General features: G+C 39.6%; 1 protein-coding gene and 1 long non-coding RNA gene across 6 annotated transcripts in view; one reads left to right on the forward strand and one right to left on the reverse strand.

The window, feature by feature from the left end:
* FBXO30 (F-box protein 30) overlaps positions 1 to 14,265 on the reverse strand; it is a 28,222-nt gene extending 13,957 nt beyond the window's left edge. For 2 of the 5 annotated variants that reach the window (XM_074037198.1, XM_005552066.5), the window contains exons 1-2: positions 13,275 to 13,485; positions 3,084 to 5,130 (exon numbers count right to left, since the gene is read on the reverse strand). In XM_074037198.1, the coding sequence (XP_073893299.1) occupies positions 3,084 to 5,114 (2,031 nt within the window). In that variant the 5' untranslated portion in view covers positions 5,115 to 5,130; positions 13,275 to 13,485. Of the gene's footprint in view, positions 1 to 3,083; positions 5,131 to 13,011; positions 13,486 to 14,166 lie in introns of those variants that run through there. The other 3 variants (XM_045391395.3, XM_045391394.3, XM_065543538.2) reach the window with 2 other exon arrangements.
* The window catches only part of LOC123573018 (uncharacterized), a 58,157-nt gene continuing 47,702 nt past the window's right edge, over positions 13,987 to 24,441 (forward strand). The window contains exon 1 of the long non-coding RNA XR_010586273.2: positions 13,987 to 14,117. This is a non-coding gene — a long non-coding RNA (uncharacterized lncRNA). The remainder of the gene's footprint in view (positions 14,118 to 24,441) is intronic.

Here is a 24,441-nt window from a genome sequence, read left to right on the forward strand (position 1 = left end):
AAATGTTGATACAGGGAACAGTTTACAATGCGTTGAACAGCAGATGCTTTAGAACAAGCCTGTCTAACCCGGGGCCCGTGAGCAGCATGTGGTCCAGGACAGCTTTGAATGCAGTCCAACACAAATTCGTAAACTGTCTTAAAACGTTATCTGAATTTTTTTTTTTTTTTTTTTTTTAGCTCATCAGCTGTAGTTAGTGTATTTTATGTGTGGCCCAAGACAATTTTTTCTACCAATGTGGCCCAGGGAAGCCAACAAATTGGACACCCCTGCTTTAGAGAGTGCCAGATTTAAGCAAAACCCTCAGCATTTATTGCTTCTCAGGAAAGCAAGGTAATATCTTCTCGGGGTGGCTAGATGTCTTCAAATTTTGTGGGAAACCAATTATTTGTCAACTAGCAATAGAAAGTCCCCATTGTTCAGCACAAGGGTACCCCCTATACTCCTTAGGGTTATGATCAATTACCCTTTATGGAGTAATTTCCCAGGAGTCAGTGAAGGCCTAGTGATAGTATAGATGTCACTAGCCTCCCTTACCATTCCCTATGCTCACAAAACTACAAAGGCATTAGTTTTCTTTAAGCTTTGGCAGGTGAATTAGCTGAAAGATTCAATGGAGACAGGCAGTCTCTCTACTTCCGTACAACTGAGAGTCTGCTGAAGCAAACTTAGGAAAAGCAGGCAAAAGAAAATGTATGACTCCCCCTGCTGATTACAAGATTTCTTAGTAATGGATCCATCTTTCATCCAAGTACGCATCATGTATTTACTGAGTGCCTACTACATAGTAGCTGCTATGCAAGGGAGTATTTTGGTTCCCTGAGAGTCCCACTTCTCAAGGAATTTACAGTCTAGTGACTGAAACTGATCAATCAATTTCAAAACAGCACAGTGAGTTCTTTAGTAGAGGTATATAATGGAGCACCACAGGAACACAGAGCAGTGCAACTCTCAGAAGGTGTCAGGGTTTGGGTGCCAAGAAGCTATCTTCAGGAGGTAAAACCTGAAGAGTAAGCAGGACACAGCAAGAAAGATGAAGATCAAAAGATGGAGAAACCAGTTTCCTAAGTCAATTAGTTGGCAAGCTTACTTAACCTCTGTTTGTCTGTAAAATGGGGACAGTGGATTATGTAAGTTAATACAAGTACTAATGCACACTGAGTAGCATATTGCAGGTACTCAAGTGTGAGTATTAGGGATGGCATAATTTAAAGACTTAATGCAAGAAAAAACATTAGGGAACTGTCAGTAAATCAACATGGTTACAGTATAAAATGAAAAGGAAAGTCAAAAGATAAAGATGAGATTACGAAAAGTCTCAAATGTTTTATTAAGGAGCTGGACTCTATCCCGGGGTGATGAACAAATATTAAACATGTTTTTAAGCACTGCAGTGACAGTGTAAGAACTGTATTCAAGAAAATACATATCACATTAGCTCTTGTGTAGAGAATATATTTTAGAAGGGCCCAAATGGAAGTAGGAACCCAGTTAGAAGGAAGCTGTTGTTGTAGTCTAGGAGACTACTAAAGTTGGGAATGAACTTGGGAAATGGCAGTGCAAACAGAGAAGCAAACCTGAGAGGTATGAGAAAGGGAAAATAAACAGGACTTCATGATTATCTGAATAAAAACAAAGGGGGGAGAAAAAGCAGTCAACATAACTCCTAAATTCCTGGTTTAGGAAACTTGGTGATGATGGTGCCACTTTCTCAGACTAAGAGGGGGAGGACTGGAGTAGGCTGGATATGTTGAGTTTGAGAAAGCTGTAGGGTAATCAAGTGGAAATGTCCAGTAGATGCTTGTGTATAGTGGAGCAAATGGCTAGGAGACAGATGTGTGACTAATCTATATAAATGATGGCGAGTTAAATTTGAAGAGTAGGTGAGATTTTCTGCAGGAATGATTATAGAATCCCCAAAAAACATTTCACTCCATATGTCAATACTAGTAGGCAAAGATAAAAAGACCATACTAAGAGTGCCCCATCCCAAAGGGAAGAAAAGATACAAAATCATATGGAAAACAAAAATACACACAAACACAAGTGGTAGAAACTTTCTGCCATCAGAAATTCCCTTTTGGGAAAAAAAAAAATCATGAAACAATTTATGTGATCATTTATTGGTCAAAGCCTCAGGGAAACCAAGTGGATGTAGAATTCTGAAAAATCAGTGCAATGAATGAAAGAAAACCTAAAGGTGCTACAAATAAAGCAACCAGTTTGAATGCTGTGCAACTAAATGTAAAGTTTATCACAATTGTTTCCACTTTATAAAATGTAAAAGTGTCATATTGTAAGTGTTCAAAAATAAAAAACACCTTCAATCAAAGATATCTGTAATGCCTTCCAGGTCCTACTGAGTAGTGCCAAATAGAAGCTGAGCAAAAGTAGGGTATCACAGAAGGAAAATGGTGTAGCTTGAATTTGCTTAGGTCTGCCTAAATTTCCAGCTCAAGTTTCCAATACAGTATGCATCACTTCTTTGGACTCCACTAAACCGAGTCCCCACCCAAAATATCAAATCCTACTGCCCTACTGTTTTCTCACACGAGCCTGAAGCATTTCCTCATTCATCCATTTATGTTCCTCTGGTCACTTTAATATATGACCATAGTCGTAGTTATAACTTTTTCTCATCTCTCGCTATTTAGGTTATACCTGAAACAACCAAATCCTAAGAACGAAATGGCCATAGAATGGAGAGACAATTACAAGCAGGAAAAAAACCCTCTTCTTACTTCCTCCATTATCTTATGATGCAAATTTTTCAGATGGAGTCCAAATTAGAAAATGGTAAAATGGACCCAAACAAAAAAGAGTTGTTATAGAAAAATTGAGAAACATAAGTGGTCTCTGCCATATTAGATTATAATCTAGTTCTAGTAAACCTATAATTATGGCAAACAATTCTAACTATCCTAGTTCATTATTAATTTCCATTAAAAAAATTCTGTCATCACATTGATTTAGTAAGTTTTAGGGAATGGTCAATTTCTCAACAAGATATTAATTGTATTAATTCAGCAGTATTACGAAAGCCCTCTTTATGTCAAATAAAAGGCTGTAAAGATTACACTAACCTTTTCTTTTATCTGCCATGATGAATTTCCTTCTGGATACTTCCTTTTCCCCCACTGCAGTATGACCATGCCACGAGACTGAAGCAGGCTGCCACACACATCCCTCATTAACTTGGATACACATGAGAGCTGGCATAAACTGAAGCCATCAAGAAAGCCTGCAATATGCTGCAGGACCTCAAAAGGAAGACTACTTAGATGGTCATTATGTAATCCCAACACACAGTTTCTAGCAGGCTCCACTAATACTGTAGATACACATGGCTGAACTCCAAATGACCGCAAATGGCGATCATGTATAATCTTCGCTCCTTGTATTGATGGACAAAATCTACGCTGAGAATAGGTACAACCATAGTAAGCTAAAGGGCACCTCTGTTCCATCCAGCCATTGAGTCCAGCATGAATGTCACCATGCACATTCTTAAAATGGGAAGAAAATTCTTTCCTTCTAAATAACTGTCCACACACAAAGGTAAACATTGAACGCTGCTTGGGTTGGTACCTAGCGACACATTCCAATACTAAATCCAGCCCAAGTGTCTGAAATGGACTTGGATTTGAAAGCTGTGGATTGGCATGATCACAAGCTGAAGCTGAAGCTATCTCCCCAACCATTGTATTTGTAGCTAATATTGCAGATGGAAGTGAAAAAGTCTGAGTCCCAACGTCAATATGATAAATATCAGCCATGCGGCTATCAGATATACCCCGACCTCCTGGAGAATCTCCTAGACAAAACAGCAGCGCTGCTGTGATCAGATCTATTCCTTGGAGGCCCATGGGATCTTCTGCAACTTCCAAATCTGATGTATCTACTGCTTTATCTTCCTTTGGTTTAGACCAACATGAATTAGAAAGAAAATTGAATGAAGGAGCATGACTGAAAGATAAGACATCCACATTCTTCAAGTCCCCTAAGTCTACTTTTTTCCAACACAATTCACCTTCATCCTCATCATCTGGCATAAGGATATGCTGAACCGTGCCATTAGGCAAAGCACTGGATGGTATTATTTCCCTAAGTTGTGCTGCTACCGCAAGTGAGCTGGAAGGTTTTGAAGTGCCATCTGATGCCACACGGTCTCCATTTGTTAAGTTACTTTGTTTTGAATCACCATGTAAATTCTGATTCTGGTCTATGACCTGGGTACATATATTTTCCAAAGGAAGGCCATTACAAAGAGCTGAAGTGTCATAAGAACTTGTATTCAAGTCACATAATAAATCACTTGAACCATTTTGTTCAGACTGGGCATTCTGATCTGTGTCATTGTAGTCAATTCCACCTACTGCTCCTATCTCCTCCTCATAAAGATGATCTTGGTCTTTCAAGTTTTGATCCTCTAAGCTTTCTCTCGCATTTTGCTCTTCATCCATGTCATTTGGGATACTTGTATTTAACATGCCAATGTCTCTTGTAGCAGTATTCAGGATATCCAAAGCAGCAGCCAAACTTCTGGTTGTTTCTACAGTAGCTTGATAAAGTGCACCATAAGATTCTTCATCAACAGACACCAAACCATTAGTATGTGGTATTTCTGGGACACTTGATTTAACTGAGATTTGTTCTCTAGGTTTGGATACTTTATCAGTTGCTTTTGACATCATGGTGGCTACTTTGAGGGATTCTAAGAGCATCCTTTGGTCTTGAAGAGCCAAGGCCATATCCAATTGTGCCACTTCATCAACATCTCTGCTTAGATTTTCATATGATTTCCGGTCTGCATAACTAACTGGCCATCGATTCCATTCCATAGTACAGCACACCACACTTGCAGGACACATTTCCAGATGTTCAGCAACTTTATTTCGGGCCATGGTAAACGGACATCCAAAGTCACTATTTAAGCAAGGCACTCGTTCAAATGGACATAAAAGTCGATGCTCTTCAGCTTTACAAGAATGGAAAACTGCACCACAAACCAATGGACAACCAATCAAATCACAGGAAATCCCAGGCTCTGGTCTAGTCATGCACCGTCTACTGACACAATTCACACAATGGGAATGCTGCAGCTGCTCCTCCATAATGGCTAGCACAGCTCTGGTTGATGAAATGGAAAAAGATAAGAAGTTAGCCAAAAAATTGTTGATTTTTCAAAATCGTTTAATAATTAAATCACTAATGTATCTAATATCTTGGTTTATTTTAGGATGACATATATAAAATAAACATATGTAACCAGTTAATTTTACATATAATCAATGTCTTGAAAGGACGTAAGCACTTATATTCTAGTAACAATTCAATACTATAGAATGTCATAAGGGCTCATTTTTATATACCATATAACAATATGCCTAAAAGCGCAAAAGTTTCAAAATATATGATTTAAATTCTAATACTGTATACTACATAATGCTAAAAACAAGTTAACGTGCATTTTAGATTTCAGAGTGTTTTCACTTTTATCCTTCTAATTTCAACTAAACTGATTTTGATTGTACCCCACATTGCAGAGACTTCATATTACTAAAAAAGAACAGTATGAATTTCATGAATGTATTTAAAACTTTATTAGAAGTTTTCTTTTCATTCCTTCTAAATGAATTCATTTAAGATTTCATCTATTGATCCCTCCTTCTATATATGCCTTAATAAATTCCGCAACAAATTAAGTCTTAATTAGAACATACAAGGAATTTATCCAGAAAATAAAAGTTCTAGCTCAAGCTCTGTGGCTGTGGGCCAATCACTTACTTTTGAGGGTCACATTCATTCACTAAATGCCTATTTATTGTTTATCATGGATCAGGCACTGTGTTCGGTGTGGCAATATGAAGATTAGCAAGTCACGGTGCCTCCTCTCAAAAAGCTACAGCAAGATGTCAAAGACAGTAAAAAGTGTATGTCGTTTTTATGTGGTCCATATGATAGAAGTAAAATGGTACCAATAGAGAAGATAATAATCAATATGAGTAGGGATTAGAGAATAATTCACAGTAGTCTTGAAAGAGAGGTCTTAAGTACGGGAGGGTAAACTGGTAAAAACGAGAGGAATTCAGTGCTGAAGTAATAGCAAATGCAAATACCAAAAAGCATGAATTAGCAAAACCTCAAGTTCCCTAGTATTGTTGGATCACAGGGAAAAATGCAAGGTATCTGTAAAAGATGAGGCCAGAAAGGAATAAGGCAAATCATAATGAGTGCTTTATGCTGCTCTAAAGAGTTCACACTTTTACAACTGGAAGTCACTGAGAATTGTAAGCAGAGAAATAGTTCTATAAAATAACATGAATGGATTAAGTCTTTCCTGCTTTAAAATTTGCACTGTAACTTTTATAAAGAAAAGTTTTACATCAAAAAGAAAAGTCTAACCATAATATATTGACTTAATTATATTTAGTGAGTCTATTCAATGTATTTTTAGTATAATCAACTTCTTTACTGGCGTGTTTCCTATTAGTAATAAAAACTTAAAAGATTATTTAACCTCTAAAAACTGAAATAATAGTCATGGTGTCTCAAACCTGTAATCCCAGCACTTTGGGAGGCCAAGATAGGAGGGTCGTTTGAGGCCTAGAGTTCAAGACCAGCCTGGACAACATAGTAAGACCCTCTCTCTACAAAACAAAAACAAAAAAATTAGCCAGGCATAGTGACATGTACCTATAATCCTAGCTACTTGGGAAGCCAAGGCAGGAGGCTCAATTGAGCCCAGGAGATTAATGCTGCAGTAAGCCATGATTGTGCACCCCCGCATTCCAGCCTGGGTGACACAGTGAGACTCTGTCTCAAAAAGTGATAATAATAATTGAAATAATAACATAATATCCGCCCTTTGCCACCATTTTTTTTTCTTATCCAGTCAAGTTTTCTAAAGAAAAATACCACCAAAAAACTTCTAATCTCCTATATGTCCTTTAACTCTCTATTCTGGCTCTATTTTTACTACCCCTCTTAAAACCGCTCTGCTGAGAACCTCAATACTAAATCTGGAGGGCATATTTTTCCAGACCCCATCTTCCGTGGCCACTGTATCGTGATGATGACTAATCTCTTATTTTGGGACTATTACATCCTCTTACTTTTCATGATGTCACTCCAGTCTTTCTCCTACCCTTAGTTTTCTTAACTATTCCTCAATAATAATTACTTAAATATTGCATTTCTTCAGGGCTTGTGTCATTTTTTGCTTATTCTGTACATTCTCTCTGGGTGCTTTCATTTTCTCCAAAAGTTTCAATTACCACACATATGCTGAAAATCCATCTATACATCCTACCAGATTCCTCTTTCAAACTCCTCTTCACTCTCTACAATGGATTACTTATGATATATTTCTACTTGTATATGGCACGGGCAACTCAGTTCAACATTTCCAAAATCAAATTGCATTGTAGTAGACAAGAATTTTCTGGACTGGAAGGTGATTCTTACCCTGTTTTCTTCACCTCAGTGCATAAGACATTGTTAACCCTATGACATATTTTTCCATAAAATCTATCTTGGCTCCAAGTAACTAATTAATCACTCCTCAATTGCTATTATCTTTTTCTCCAGTTGAGGCATGAGTTTTCTCAAACTAGAAGAACAAAAGTGTACCTGAATCATCATCAACAGAGTTTTTCTTGATTCAGTAGAAAAGTTCCAAATTGATATTATGGTGTTCAATGATGTCAAAGAAAAGACAAGGTACATACTCAACACCAAAACTGTATTTTTAAATTGTGTTAAAAATTACAAATTATGAGTTGAATATTTTTAAATGTTTATCTTCATAAATTTTAAAGATAAGTATAGAACTATAAAAATAGACATACTAAAATAGTCATATAGAAAAAGACTAGTGACAAACATTTGTAAATTAACCGGACATTTAAAGAGAAACTTTATTAAGAATTACAACAAATCTTACTGAGTGATTAGATTGTGAAACAGCTGTAGCTTTCTTATTTTGCAAGAAATAGACTGAGCTGATCTCACATGCTGAAGGTTACAAGCTTGACTGTTACTAAGGGAGAAACCTAAAAATACAAGCAGTTTCAACAGAAGTAACCAGTGCTCTCAGAACTTTTAGGGACACTTTATGTTACTGTACACACCATCACATGACACCACCAGGGAAAACACATCTTAAAAATATCACTTAATTCAAAAGCGCTTAAAATAGTGACTGCTTGAAACAGGGTCTGAGTTAAAAGCAAAAACAGCCATAATTTTCAAAGGTAGAAGGAAAGTAGTCAAGCTTCAAATAAATAGTCTCTTTTACACTATCCATCCCCCTTTGAATAAGGTTTTAAAAAAGCATTCATAGCAACAAGTTCATAACATTTATTATTTTCTGAAGTAGACTTAGAAGGAAGAGAGAACAGTAATTATGTGCCTATTTTATCCTTCTTTACATGTCTTTATAACAACCTGAAGGAAACTGAGGTTCAGAAAGAGTAAGTGATTTGCCAAGGTCATCTACCTAGTAAGTGGCAGAGCTAGGACTATACGTTCTAGCTCCATGTCCGATCAACATCCATGGACAATAACAGGTATGTTTACTTATAAAAGTTTAAAAACATAAGGCGGTACTTCTGTAACTGGTGATCCAATGTTAAGACATTATGTGAGTAATGGAGATTACACAACTTTGCTTGTAGTTTATCCCAGTACTTAATCACTCCTGTGGTCAAGAAAGTCTTTTGGTCTCTTCCAATTTTAATAGCATTTTACTCTGCTTTGAATATATATGTTTTAAATTATTTGAAGAATAATTTACATAGATAACGCTCATTATAAGTGTACAGAACATTACATTACTAAATTTAACAATTCTTAAAATAGCCATACAAATGAGGAATGAATTTCAATTCCATTTTCCTATTAACTATATTAAGAAAAAAATTAAGAAAATACAGTAGTCAATACTAAGAGTATTCTGAGTATTGAATTTAAAACTCCCCTAGATTCATCCTCCACCTAATCAAGACCACTAGATCAAATTAAACGTGCCTTTATAAAGTATTTTGCAACTGCCTGTAAATCCTGTAGAACAGGTTTAAAAACATCAATCTCTTATTTATCAGTTACACAGCAGGCACAGTAGAAAACAACTAACATCTCTAATAATTTACACTTGAATTTAAATTATTGGAAAAGTTTCGCTGGACCTGAAAATATTAGTAAATCATCAAATGTTTTCAATTCTTTCAATTTTCTCTAAGAGAAGTTCTTTGCCAACTCATACTCAGTGGCTGACAAGCAATTCATAAAAATAGTTCTAAGACATGGCATTTTCCCATATAATGAAATGAGATCTTGTCATTAAAGGCATAAATACATTGACCTCAAAAAAGTATTTTTAAAAATTCATTAAAATACATAAAGAGGTAAGTAAATATAAAGAAGTGCAAATTAGCATGATTTTAAAACATAAGAGTCATCTAATGTATTCAAAATAACCTGCTGCTTCAAGGCTGTTCCTAATGTCTGCCTTTACCTCTAACACACAGACAGATACACATATCTTTTCCTCTACACACACCCCTACTGCCTCAACCCTAAATCTCCGCTTATGTGTTCCTTTTCCACATACTCCAAAGACAAGGTATGGATCCCCTATTGTGTGTACCCATTACACACTGCCTTTTTCCCTGGTAATACTAGTGACTACTCTAAGTAAGTCATCGTTTTCTTTAATATCTATTTCCACAGGAAAACTATAAGCTCCATGAAAGTCAGAATCATCTCTATCTCATTCATTCTTATGTTCCCTACATTCAAAATTCTGCCTCAATTAGAGACTCATTTGTGTTAAATACACGAAGAATTATAAGGAAATAATGAAATGGACAAATCACGAGTCTTCATTTCATGGAAAACTACATATTCCACATAAAAATACCTTACAGATCTGGCATCAATCAAACTGAATCAAAATTACTTCACTGTACTGGCCATAAAAAGTCAATGGTGCTCAAACATATGTTGAGCACATAAGTAATATGTTTCAGGCATTATATATGGAGTTAGACAAATCATCTATCAAAAAAGCAAATCAGAGAAAGTTAGTTTCAACCTTCCATTGTTTTAAAATCTTAAATAATAATAATATGAGAAACACAGGAAGAAGCATTTACCTTATATATTTCTACTATTTTAATTCCCTAATCAAACCTGCAGACCAATTACTGGAAAAAAAAAAAAAAAAAAATGAATACAGAAGCACTGGGTTCAAAAAGAAAGGAAGAGATTAAGGTCTACACATGCAAAGGTGCCTGAAATAGAGAGTGAGAAAAAGAAGTTCAAAATAGGAAGTGCTATCAGCCTACAGCTTAATATTACAATTAACATGGTATTAAATAAAATATACTTAAAACAGTAATATACTGTTCCAATGTAAGGCTGATATAAAACTATAGACAGATTTGTTCAATTAATTAACCATTATTACAAGTTAAGTCCACAAATGAAATTTCAAATTTAGCAATCACTTATCAGCTCTTCCAGTGCAAATCTCATCCCTTGTAAAGTCCAGAGGTACTAGTGCATAGTACCTCTACTGACTGATCTGTTCATCAGGCGCACTCAGCTTTAAAAAATGATAATAAATCTATACCTCAGTTAGGCATCTTATCTTACTGTTTAAAAAGAGGTGGGTTTGGGGGGCACTGGTTAGACAAAATCAAAAAGACATCCTTAAATTACCAACTCAAAGCACTAGCTTTCAATCCCAAATGGCTAAATGGATTACAAGGTATACATTCTTTTATTAAACTTTCGTTTTCATTTATAAAATGGATGACCTAATTATATGGATTTTTTTTACGTTTTATTGTTCCAGATATATCAAAACATATATTCTTCATTTCTAAATATGGTCATGGTCATGAGTAGCATATTCTAAAGCGATATCTATTTGCAATATTCTCCACTAAATAAGCAAATGAAACGATCACAGACTTACATAGGAAATTGAAATAGTATTAATAAATATTTAATACTCAGACTAGAACCTATTTGAGTTGATACTCAGATAAAAATAATCCACCCAAATGGCAGAACTCAGTTTATTAAAACAGGTAACATGACATGGGGGAATGGGCTTCCAAGGAGTCTCAGCTTAGTGACCTTGAGGCAGTTACTTTACTCTGGAAACAACCTAGAACTTTAAAAAGGTTGTTTACAATTATGTGTATGTCCAATAGGATATAAACATGTACTTCTCAGAAACCAGATGTACTTCGATTTGCACAACAGCCACACTTACATACACAAAAATTGTATGTGTAATTATTTTTATGAGATCATTAATTAAATGCAATCATACGAAGAACTACCTAGTAATAACATTACCCATTCTTTAAAAAAAAGATTTTCATAGACTGGGTTTTAACTGATCCGCCTGTCTGCATCTAACATCTATCTACCTAAAATATAGAAGCAACTTGTTTAAGGCCAATCTCCTCTATTTCATCACACTGAATTTGAATTTAATTTATATTTTATACAGCCTTTGACTCAATTGTTTTATGTCAAAAAATTCTACAAATACAATGACATTCCATAGTATGTACTAACTCCTTTTATCAAATAAGCAGTCTTAGGAACTGAATTAAAAGATTTATCCAAAATCATACGGAATAGCATAGGGCTTACCCATTAAAATATTCACATCTTAGAAATATGTTATATCAAACAGTAAGCATTAACTAATGCCTATTTTGGTGACCTTAAGGTACCTCTCTATACACGCTATCATTACCTATATAATATTGCTTTTTAATGATATATTAGGACACTTTTTAGAAGAAGTCTCCCAATGCTAGACCGGGAGAAATACTGGATTGAAATTAAATACCTAGTACACTTGGTATACATTAAAGTGTGCCTATACTGGAAACCTCAGTTCTCTTATAGCATTCACGGAACTCCACTATTACCAGAATTTAAAAAAAAAAAAAAAAAAAAAAAAAAAGTTACGTCACGGCACTAAAGTGCTAGGTAAAAACAAATTGGCAATTTAAAAAGTTAGCAAAACACCATGTTACCCCCAATTAAACTTCTGTGATGAGAAACAGTGACTAAGCATTAAGAAGAGTGATTCAGCGGAAACCGCATATTGAAATCTAACCCTCTGAAAAACCCTAAAGGTTTATTTTATGCTACTCTTTTCCTTTTGCCATGTCAACAACTGGACTGCTTTGGAAAACCTTAGTATGTGCAAATGCAAAACCTGTTAATATAATTTGCATAGGTCTCTAAAGAACAAACAGTATTGAAATTGAGCAAATGGAAATTTAAAAAGTTTGGGATTTTGTATTAAAAGAGTTTTAACTTAATCTACACCGATATCATAATGCCCATAAATAACTTCATCTTGGATCAGAGTCAACGAAGTAATCATGGAATAAAAGGTCAATTCGTTCCCAAGCATCTTTTATTTGGGACTTACGACAGGGCTCAAAAAAAAAAAAAAAAAAAAAAAAAAAACAAGAGAAAGGGAGAGGGAAATGGAGTACTAGGATCATGGTAAATACATACTGTTCTGCCTCTTTGCCTCTATACTCCCAAATACACACATTAAAAACATATTGGCAGATTACTCCGAATTCAGCACGCGCTCTATAAACCCCTTCCAAGCAAAGCAGTTCCAAGGTGCAGGTCGTGGAACACCACAAATAACCTCAGGTCTGCAAAATAAGGAAGTTTCCCTTTAATAACGACCGAGGCTAAGGATAAGAACCTCTCACTTCCATGAATGGAAAAGTTACCAACTTTGCTCATCCCGTGCAGACAGTGGATGATGCCTCCCTAGTCTTACTTTAACCCATTTGTCCCCAAAGAACCCAAGTTTCTAAAAGCCAGACTCAACAAGAAGCTTAGGGTTCCCTAAGTTTAACTCCTCCTTCGTCCCTTCCCAATACACAGACACACAAACTGGGGGGAACACGGAGGTCGGTACCCTCGGGGCTTGAGTCGCCATTTGCTGACCTCAACGGCTGGCCCGGCATGCTGCCGGGCGCGGACACCAGCGCCACGGACGCCTTCTCAGCGCGACCGGACGGCCGACCCGGGACGCGCAAGGACCGGGGTCAGCCGCCTTTCCTCCACTCCAGGCCGGGCCCGTCAATCCCACGGTCGCCAGCGCCAGTGCCTTGATCCCGGCTGCCGGCCTCTAACTGCCCAGCCGCCGCCTCGGTCCCCACCGCAGGGCGGACGGCGCCGGCCTCCCCTGCCGGCCTCTCGACACTCACCGGCCAGCGCGGCCGAACCGCGGCCCAGGCCCTAGCTGCCCTGGACGCCGTGCCCAGCTGCTCCGCTCTGTCCCGGCGACGGTCAGTGCCCCACACAGCCGTCCGGACCGCCTCCTCCACCCCTCTTCCCCAGCCGGGCCGCCGCCTTTTCTCTTCTCCAGCCGGCCTACTCCAGAGGCAGCCGCCCTCCTGGCGCGCCCCGCCCCGCCGCGCCCTGCCGCGCCCCGCCCACCCGGCCCGGCCTCTGCCGACAGCTGGGCGGGGACGCTCACGCAGGCCCGGCGGGGACGCGCACGCTGCCCTCTGACCCGGCAGCCACGTGGCTAGAGTAGGGTCTGGAGAGAGCTCCTGCTGTGGCGAGTCCTGTCGTTGGTTTCCCGCGGCGCCCCGTGAGGCTCCGCCCTGGCGGTGCTAGCAAACCCTGTTCGATTTTAGAATCTTACATTCCTAGAGGGAATCCTAGACCCCTCATTTTACAATTGAGGAAACAGGCCCCAGTAGCATGACTTGTTCCCGCCGCTAGTTGAAGGAGAAGCAGCCCCGATACCTTGACTCCGGGGCACTGCTTTCCCTTTGGCTCATTTTTGGAGGAAATGGGTCAGCCCTTGCTCGACCTTTGGTGATTGCCGCCACAGGCCTTCCCGCCGGCTAACCCAGCGTGCCCAAGTCCCATGACTTACTGCCAGGAGGGTGCTGTGACCCGTTATCCCCTGTCGGGTTTTATGTCCCCCGGGACGGAACGCAGCCCTGGATCCCGGCGGGCGGCAGAGCCTCTCTGGAGCTCAGACGGGACAGCCCACCAGGGTCTGCTTCTGTGAGGGGCTGAGGCGTCATTCCGGGAAGGTAATTAGCTGGGGAGGGGGATTGAAGCCGCTTTTGCAGTGTACCTTACCTATGACTGAGGAGTAAAGAAATCCCACAGGGCTATATCAAAGAATGGATGTCCACGCCCCAGCTGCCACCACCAAGCCTTGGTCTACGGCCGAGGGACAGTGATTCCGAGCTCTGGGTGGTGGGAGCCGCTCACCCGCCCCCGCCCCTCTGTCGGGGACTCCTGCCCACCCCTATGGCAAGAGAATTACAACAAAGGGAAGATGGCTGTAATCCTGGCAGTGGGGATTGGGGCACAGCCAGGAAAACACTGTTGTCATCCTTTTTGTGGCTGCTTCTTTACGCCCTGCTGTTGTGCTTTGGGAAAGAGAGCTCACACATAACTTGCTATCCTACAGAGAAATGACTCTCAGACCTGTGGGTTTTTCAGATCCGTAAATTAAAACAAAGACTGAGTTAGGAACTTAGATTACAGAGTAAAGACTGATTCCTTAAATGATTAACTTTTTGAAAAATTATCTGTTTCCCTTATTTTGCCTAATTTGACTGCAGACAGGCTCTGGTCCTCGGTTCAGACCTTGAGAACCACTGTCCAGAGAGCTACATGGTCAGGATGGGGAAACAAGCAGGATGGCCTGGTGGGAGAGGATGTAGGTGCTGCTATACTATGGCCCCCCTCCATGCTTACTGTCCTGGATTGAGTCACAGACCTTTCTTTTGCTTTAGTTGTCCTCTTATAAAGGATCTAAAATAGATTATCTCTAGAACCCTTTCCAGCTTTAAAATTCTGTGAATCTCTAATTATACTTTTTGAGATCTGGGGCTTTACCTTCCACTAAGTCATCTAGCTGACACAAGGTCACTCTCACCCGCCTGAAGCTGAGTCATTCAGGCTGGAAATCTCATTATCTTCTTTTCCCCTTCATCTCATTAATTTTCCGTGTCCAGACAATTATTTAAAATCCTTTTTTTCTTTCACCTTCATTCCTAGTTACTGTTAAATCAAGTTTAGCCTAAAGCAGCCTCCTTACATATTTTAAGTTCAGCCTAAAGGTTTCTCTGTACACCGTGAACTATAATAAGTGGAGGAGTAAACAGACCATAGCCCACACTTCTGTCAATCACTGAGTTTGGCCAATCAAATGTAGCCAGTTGTTTGAACCTCGTTCAAATAAGACAAACCCTAACCTGTAACCAATCCAGCTATTTCTATACCTCAGTTCCATTTTCTGTACGTCACTTTCCTTCTTCTGTCCGTAAATCATCTTCCACCATGTGGCTGTGCTGGAGTCTCAGAGCCTCCTCTGGCTCAGGAGGCTGCCTGATTCGTGAATTGTTCGTTGCTCAAACTCCTTTAAATTTAATGTGGCTGAAGTTTATTTTAAACATTATTGTCTTAAACAAATTTGGATTTCTGCTGTTGCCTAACCAGTCCTTTCTCCTGCACTGTCTGCTATCTCAAATCCACTATCAACACAATTCTTCCTAAGACACTCATTTTATCTTGTTATTTTTGTATTCAGACATCTCGATGGGATGGTGTCTTAGTATGTGTATTAGTCAGGGTTCTCTAGAGGGACAGAATTAATAGGGCAGATACATATAAAACGGAGTTTATTAAGTATTAACTCACACGATCACAAGGTCCCACAATAGGCCATCTGCAAGCTGAGGAGCAAGGAGAGCTAGTCTGAGTTCCAAAACTGAAGAACTTGGAGTCTGATGTTCAAGGGCAGGAAGCATCCAACATGGGAGAAAGATGTAGGCTGGGAGGCTAGGCCAGTCTAGCCTTTTTACGTTTTTCTGCCTGCTTTATATCCTAACTGCAATGGCAGCTGATTAGATGGTGCCCACTTAGATTAAGGGTGGGTCTGCCTTTCCCAGCCCACTGACTCAAATGTTATTCTCCTTTAGCGACACCCCCACAGACATGCCTATGATCAATACTTGACATCCTTCAAGTCAATCAAGTTGACACTCAATATTAACTGTCCCAGTCTGTGTATGCTGCTATAACAAAATATTACAAACTGAGTAATTATACATTACAAGAAATTAAAATTATAAAGAAGAAAAATTTATTTTCTCACAATTCTGGAGGCTGGGAAGTTCAAGATCAAGGCATGGGCAGATTTGGTTGTCTGTTAAAGGTCCCATCTGTGCTTCTAAGATAGCACATTGAACACCTCTTCCTCTGGAGAAGAGTAAAGCTCTGTCCTCATAGCAGAAGGTGAAGGGGCAAGAGTAAAAATTCCCTTTGCCAAGCCCTCTTATAAGGGCACCTAATCCCATTCATTCAGGCAGAGCTCTTAAAACTCAGTCACCTCCCAAAGGCCATGCTTTCCAACACTGTTGCATGGGGGTTAAGTTTCAATATGAATTTTTGAGACAGGGACAAAACCATTCAGACCATAGAAGATGGCTACCTAGAGCCCATGAGATACAGTCTCAACTCCTATCTTCAGTTGCTCAAAGTAAATCTTTCATTTTAGCCTGATTTGTTTCTTTCTTTTATCTACCAAACACTATGCACAGTCCAATTCCAAGCCACCTGTGATCATAGTAAATCTGAGGTTCCTGCTTCTTAAATATACAGCTCTAATACCATGTCCTCTCTGAGAGGACTCTGTAGCAAATACTATCTGTTTTCAGCACTTTTACATGTACCAGATGGCACTGTTACCTTTTTCACAAATCTATATGTAAAACATATAGATTCACATGTAGATACTGGCTCACAGATTATCTCCCAAATTCATGGAAGCAGATTTTGTACCACTTTTATATCTTCCCCAACTATCTAGTATACTACCATGTACATTGTAGATGCATAGTGTTTTATTTGAAAAATAAAATATTTACTTTTCCTGTCATTTGACCTTATCCTCATTTTCTGTGTATCTTCTATTTACCTTCTATTGGTGCCTTTCCAAGAGAATGTATCAAAGTGTAAGGTGAGCAGAAAGAATGCCAGAAATCACAAATTTCTTTAAATATACCCTCCTCTCTAATGTACATGTATTTTGACATAGACTTCTAGAGGAAAGCTCTCATCTGTATGACTTAGCCACTCAGAGAAGTGACGGGGACCCTGGAAATTCGAGGTTTTTTAAAAAAAGGAGGAAAGGGCAATATTAGGTTTAACCTACCTGCTGCCTTAGAGGAAAGCCTTACCTGCTCCTCACATCACACCCCACATGCTGTCACATACAGGCTTGGACAAGACCTAATGGTTTTTTCTAGAGGCCATACCCAAGTTGAGGAAGGAATAAGAACTATAAAAATGACACCACAAGTACAAAGCCTTGACAAGACTAGACTGTAAGAGAGAGAAGTTATCAAAGAAAATAAATTCAGTTGCTAAATAAAGTAAATTCAGCAACCAGACAAATGGCTCTACCCTTTGTTCAATGTTAGGATAAACAGACCTATGTTCAAGTAGGTTTTCTTTTCCAACTAAACCAGCCTGTACTCAGGTAGCCCAGGGCCAAGGCAACAGATAAGTTAGGACTAAAGTCTAAGTCATGTTCTAATTAAGGAAAGGATCATTGCCAGAGACAAGTGTTATTGGGTGGGGGCTGATTTGCAGCTGTGAAATCATGGGACAATCAGAATTACCAGCTGGGACTGTGGTGGGAAATACCATTCCTCTTTTATGATATGCTCCTCTGGAATTACAAGAAAGAAAGAGTCAGTTTGAATCACCTAATTCCCAGAGTCTAGAATCTAGTAGCTATAACTATAGTTCCTGTATAAGTTCATTTGAAGTATGAGGAATATGATAATTAACATACATTTATATGATAATTGAAGCAGCCTGCCAAGGGTAATACTCATAACCCAAAGTCAACCTTGCAATTTTATCTAAATTTTCAAGAGAATTTGAACCGAGGCAGCCTGGAATATTGGAAAAGCAGAAGACCAGGGTTTTGTTCCTGTACACCACAGACTTACTATAGGACATTATTGAAATTATCTATCATGTGCATTTCAATATTTCACAGTTTGAATTATTGTAATTAGATTTCTTTTTTTTTTTTTTATTATTATTTAAGTTGTAGGGTACATGTGCATAACGTGCAGGTTTGTTACATATGTATACTTGTGCCATGTTGGTGTGCTGCAGCCATCAACTCGTCATTTACATCAGGTATAACTCCCAATGCAATCCCTACCCCCGCCCCCCTCCCCATGATAGGCCCCGGTGTGTGATGTTCCCCTTCCTGAGTCCAAGTGATCTCATTGTTCAGTTCCCACCTATGAGTGAGAACATGCGGTGTTTGGTTTTTTGTTCTTGTGATAGTTTGCTAAGAATGATGGTTTCCAGCTGCATCCATGTTCCTACAAAGGACACAAACTCATCCTTTTTGATGGCTGCATAGTATTCCATGGTGTATATTTGCCACATTTTCTTAATCCAATCTGTCACTGATGGACATTTGGGTTGATTCCAAGTCTTTGCTATTGTGAATAGTGCTGCAATAAACATTCGTGTGCATGTGTCTTTGTAGCAGCATAATTTATAATCCTTTGGGTATATAGCCAGTAATGGGATGGCTGGGTCATATGGTACATCTAGTTCTAGATCCTTGAGGAATCGCCATACTGTTTTCCATAATGGTTGAACTAGTTTACAATCCCACCAACAGTGTAAAAGTGTTCCTATTTCTCCACATCCTCTCCAGCACCTGTTGTTTCCTGACTTTTTAATGATCATCATTCTAACTGGTGTGAGATGGTATCTCATTGTGGTTTTGATTTGCATTTCTCTGATGGCCAGTGATGATGAGCATTTTTTCATGTGTCTGTTGGCTGTATGAATGTCTTCTTTTGAGAAATGTCTGTTCATATCCTTTGCCCACTTTTTGATGGGGTTGTTTGTTTTTTTCTTGTAAATTTGTTTGAGTTCTTTGTAGGTTCTGGATATTAGCCCTTTGTCAGATGAGTAGATTGCAAAAATTTTCTCCCATTCTGTAGGTTGCCTGTTCACTCTGATGGTAGTTTCTTTTGCTGTGCAGAAGCTCTTTAGTTTAATGAGATCCCATTTGTCAATTTTGGCTTTTGCTGCCGTTGCTTTTGGTGTTTTAGACATGAAGTCTTTGCCCATGCCTATGTCCTGAATGGTACTACCTAGGTTTTCCTCTAGGATTTTTATGGTATTAGGTCTAAGATTTAAGTCTCGAATCCATCTTGAATTAATTTTCGTATAAGGAGTAAGGAAAGGATCCAGTTTCAGCTTTCTACTTATGGCTAGCCAATTTTCCCAGCACCATTTATTAAATAGGGAATCCTTTCCCCATTTCTTGTTTCTCTCAGGTTTGTCAAAGATCAGATGGCTGTAGATGTGTGGTATTATTTCTGAGGACTCTGTTCTGTTCCATTGGTCTATATCTCTGTTTTGGTACCAGTACCATGCTGTTTTGGTTGCTGTAGCCTTGTAGTATAGTTTGAAGTCAGGTAGCGTGATGCCTCCAGCTTTGTCCTTTTGACTTAGGATTGTCTTGGAGATGCGGGCTCTTTTTTGGTTCCATATGAACTTTAAAGCAGTTTTTTCCAATTCTGTGAAGAAACTCATTGGTAGCTTGATGGGGATGGCATTGAATCTATAAATTACCTTGGGCAGTATGGCCATTTTCACGATATTGATTCTTCCTATCCATGAGCATGCTATGTTCTTCCATTTGTTTGTGTCCTCTTTTATTTCACTGAGCAGTGGTTTGTAGTTATCCTTGAAGAGATCCTTTACATCCCTTGTCAGTTGGATTCCTAGGTATTTTATTCTCTTTGAAGCAATTGTGAATGGAAGTTCATTCATGATTTGGCTCTCTGTTTGTCTGTTACTGGTGTATAAGAATGCTTGTGATTTTTGCACATTAATTTTGTATCCTGAGACTTTGCTGAAGTTGCTTATCAGCTTAAGGAGATTTTGGGCTGAGACAATGGGGTTTTCTAAATATACAATCATGTCATCTGCAAACAGGGACAATTTGACTTCTTCTTTTCCTAACTGAATACCCTTGATTTCTTTCTCTTGCCTAATTGCCCTAGCCAGAACTTCCAACACTATGTTGAATACGAGTGGTGAGAGAGGGCATCCCTGTCTTGTGCCAGTTTTCAAAGGGAATTTTTCCAGTTTTTGCCCATTCAGTACGATATTGGCTGTGGGTTTGTCATAAATAGCTCTTATTATTTTGAGGTACGTTCCATCAATACCGAATTTATTGAGCGTTTTTAGCATGAAGGGCTGTTGAATTTTGTCAAAAGCCTTTTCTGCATCAATTGAGATAATCATGTGGTTCTTGTCTTTGGTTCTGTTTATATGCTGGATTATGTTTATTGATTTGCGAATGTTGAACCAGCCTTGCATCCCAGGGATGAAACCCACTTGATCATGGTGGATAAGCTTTTTGATGTGTTGCTGAATCCGGTTTGCCAGTATTTTATTGAGGATTTTTGCATCGATGTTCATCAGGGATATTGGTCTAAAATTCTCTTTTTTTGTTGTGTCTCTGCCAGGCTTTGGTATCAGGATGATGTTGGCCTCATAAAATGAGTTAGGGAGGATTCCCTCTTTTTCTATTGTTTGGAATAGTTTCAGAAGGAATGGTACCAACTCCTCCTTATACCTCTGGTAGAATTCAGCTGTGAATCCATCTGGTCCTGGACTTTTTTTGGTTGGTAGGCTATTAATTATTGCCTCAATTCCAGAGCCTGCTATTGGTCTATTCAGGGATTCAAATTCTTCCTGGTTTAGTCTTGGAAGAGTGTAAGTGTCCAAGAAATTATCCATTTCTTCTAGATTTTCCAGTTTATTTTCATAGAGGTGTTTATAGTATTCTCTGATGGTACTTTGTATTTCTGTGGGGTTGGTGGTGATATCCCCTTTATCATTTTTAATTGCGTCGATTTGATTCTTCTCTCTTTTCTTCTTTATTAGTCTTGCTAGTGGTCTGTCAATTTTGTTGATCTTTTCAAAAAACCAACTCCTGGATTCATTGATTTTTTGGAGAGTTTTTTGTGTCTCTATCTCCTTCAGTTCTGCTCTGATCTTAGTTATTTCTTGCCTTCTGCTAGCTTTCTAATGTGTTTGCTCTTGCTTCTCTAGTTCTTTTAAGTGCGATGTTAGAGTGTCAATTTTAGATCTTTCCTGCTTTCTCTTGTGGGCATTTAGTGCTATAAATTTCCCTCTACACACTGCTTTCAATGTGTCCCAGAGATTCTGGTATGTTGTATCTTTGTTCTCATTGGTTTCAAAGAACATCTTTATTTCTGCCTTCATTTCGTTATGTACCCAGTAGTCATTCAGGAGCAGGTTGTTCAGTTTCCATGTAGTTGAGCGGTTTTGATTGAGTTTCTTAGTCCTGAGTTCTAGTTTGATTGCACTGTGGTCTGAGAGACAGTTTGTTATAATTTCTGTTCTTGTACATTTGCTGAGGAGTGCTTTACTTCCAATTACGTGGTCGATTTTGGAGTAAGTACGATGGGGTGCTGAGAAGAATGTATATTCTGTTGATTTGGGGTGGAGAGTTCTATAGATGTCTATTAGGTCTGCTTGCTGCAGAGATGAGTTCAATTCCTGGATATCCTTGTTAACTTTCTGTCTCGTTGATCTGTCTAATGTTGACAGTGGAGTGTTGAAGTCTCCCATTATTATTGTATGGGAGTCTAAGTCTCTTTGTAAGTCTCTAAGGACTTGGTTTATGAATCTGGGTGCTCCTGTATTGGGTGCATATATATTTAGGATAGTTAGCTCTTCCTGTTGAATTGATCCCTTTACCATTATGTAATGGCCTTCTTTGTCTCTTTTGATCTTTGATGGTTTAAAGTCTGTTTTATCAGAGACTAGTATTGCAACCCCCGCTTTTTTTTGTTCTCCATTTGCTTGGTAAATCTTCCTCCATCCCTTTATTTTGAGCCTATGTATGTCTCTGCGTGTGAGATGGGTCTCCTGAATACAGCAGACTGATGGGTCTTGACTCTTTATCCAGTGCCAGTCTGTGTCTCTTAATTGGAGCATTTAGTCCATTTACATTTAAGGTTAAGATTGTTATGTGTGAACTTGATCCTGCCATTATGATATTAACTGGTTATTTTGCTCGTTAGTTGATGCAGTTTCTTCCTAGCCTCGATGGTCTTTACATTTTGGCATGTTTTTGCAATGGCTGGTACCGGTTGTTCCTTTCCATGTTTAGTGCTTCCTTCAGGGTCTCTTGTAAGGCAGGCCTGGTGGTGACAAAATCTCTAAGCATTTGCTTATCTGTAAAGGATTTTATTTCTCCTTCACTTATGAAACTTAGTTTGGCTGGATATGAAATTCTGGGTTGAAAATTCTTTTCTTTAAGAATGTTGAATATTGGCCCCCACTCTCTTCTGGCTTGGAGAGTTTCTGCCGAGAGATCTGCTGTTAGTCTGATGGGCTTCCCTTTGTGGGTAACCCGACCTTTCTCTCTGGCTGCCCTTAAGATTTTTTCCTTCATTTCAACTTTGGTGAATCTGGCAATTATGTGTCTTGGAGTTGCTCTTCTCGAGGAGTATCTTTGTGGCGTTCTCTGTATTTCCTGGATTTGAATGTTGGCCTGCCCTACTAGGTTGGGGAAGTTCTCCTGGATGATATCCTGAAGAGTGTTTTCCAACTTGGTTCCATTTTCCCCCTCACTTTCAGGCACCCCTATCAGACGTAGATTTGGTCTTTTTACATAATCCCATACTTCTTGCAGGCTTTGTTCATTTCTTTTTCTTCTTTTTTCTTTTGGTTTCTCTTCTCGCTTCATTTCATTCATTTGATCCTCAATCGCAGATACTCTTTCTTCCAGTTGATCGAGTCGGTTACTGAAGCTTGTGCATTTGTCACGTATTTCTCGTGTCATGGTTTTCATCTCTTTCATTTCGTTTAGGACCTTCTCTGCATTAATTACTCTAGCCATCAATTCTTCCACTTTTTTTTCAAGATTTTTAGTTTCTTTGCGCTGGGTACGTAATTCCTCCTTTAGCTCTGAGAAATTTGATGGACTGAAGCCTTCTTCTCTCATCTCGTCAAAGTCATTCTCCATCCAGCTTTGATCCGTTGCTGGCGATGAGCTGCGCTCCTTTGCCGGGGGAGATGCGCTCTTATTTTTTGAACTTCCAGCTTTTCTGCCCTGCTTTTTCCCCATCTTTGTGGTTTTATCTGCCTCTGGTCTTTGATGATGGTGATGTACTGATGGGGTTTTGGTGTAGGTGTCCTTCCTGTTTGATAGTTTTCCTTCTAACAGTCAGGACCCTCAGCTGTAGGTCTGTTGGAGATTGCTTGAGGTCCACTCCGGACCCTGTTTGCCTGGGTATCAGCAGCAGAGGCTGCAGAAGATAGAATATTTCTGAACAGCGAGTGTACCTGTCTGATTCTTGCTTTGGAAGCTTCCTCTCAGGGGTGTACTCCACCCTGTGAGGTTTGGGGTGTCAGACTGCCCCTAGTGGGGGATGTCTCCCAGTTAGGCTACTCAGGGGTCAGGGACCCACTTGAGCAGGGAGTCTGTCCCTTCTCAGATCTCAACCTCCGTGTTGGGAGATCCACTGCTCTCTTCACAGCTGTCAGACAGAATCGTTTGCGTCTGCAGAGGTTTCGGCTGTGTTTGCTATTGCCCTGTCCCCAGAGGTGGAGTCTACAGAGACAGGCAGGTTTCCTTGAGCTGCTGTGAGCTCCACCCAGTTCGAGCTTCCCAGCAGCTTTGTTTACCTACTTAAGCCTCAGCAATGGCGGGCGCCCCTCCCCCAGCCTCGCTGCTGCCTTGCCGGTAGATCACAGACTGCTGTGCTAGCAATGAGGGAGGCTCCGTGGGTGTGGGACCCTCCCGGTCAGGTGTGGGATATGATCTCCTGGTGTGCCTGTTTGCTTAAACCGCTGTATTGGGGTGGGAGTTACCCGATTTTCCAGGTGTTGTGTGTCTTAGTTCCCCTGGCTAGGAAAAGGGATTCCCTTCCCCCTTGCACTTCCCAGGTGAGGCAATGCCTCACCCTGCTTCAGCTCTCACTGGTCGGGCTGCAGCAGCTGACCAGCACCGATCGTCCGGCACTCCCCAGTGAGATGAACCCAGTACCTCAGTTGAAAATGCAGAAATCGCCGGTCTTCTGTGTCGCTCGCGCTGGGAGTTGGAGACTGGAGCTGTTCCTATTCGGCCATCTTGCTCCGCCCCCCTAGATTTCTTAATATAGTGCCTAGTATACAGAATATATGCTCATTAAACAAATAAAGAAACAAATGAAAAATCCCCTTCCCCTAAAGGTTGTACCTCAAAGGTGTTATATTTGAATTTTGGGAAGCTAGCACTTATGGGTACTAAGTCTGTGCTTAAGCAAATGA

Source organism: Macaca fascicularis, chromosome 4, assembly GCF_037993035.2.
Source record: "Macaca fascicularis isolate 582-1 chromosome 4, T2T-MFA8v1.1".
Taxonomy (NCBI): domain Eukaryota; kingdom Metazoa; phylum Chordata; class Mammalia; order Primates; family Cercopithecidae; genus Macaca; species Macaca fascicularis.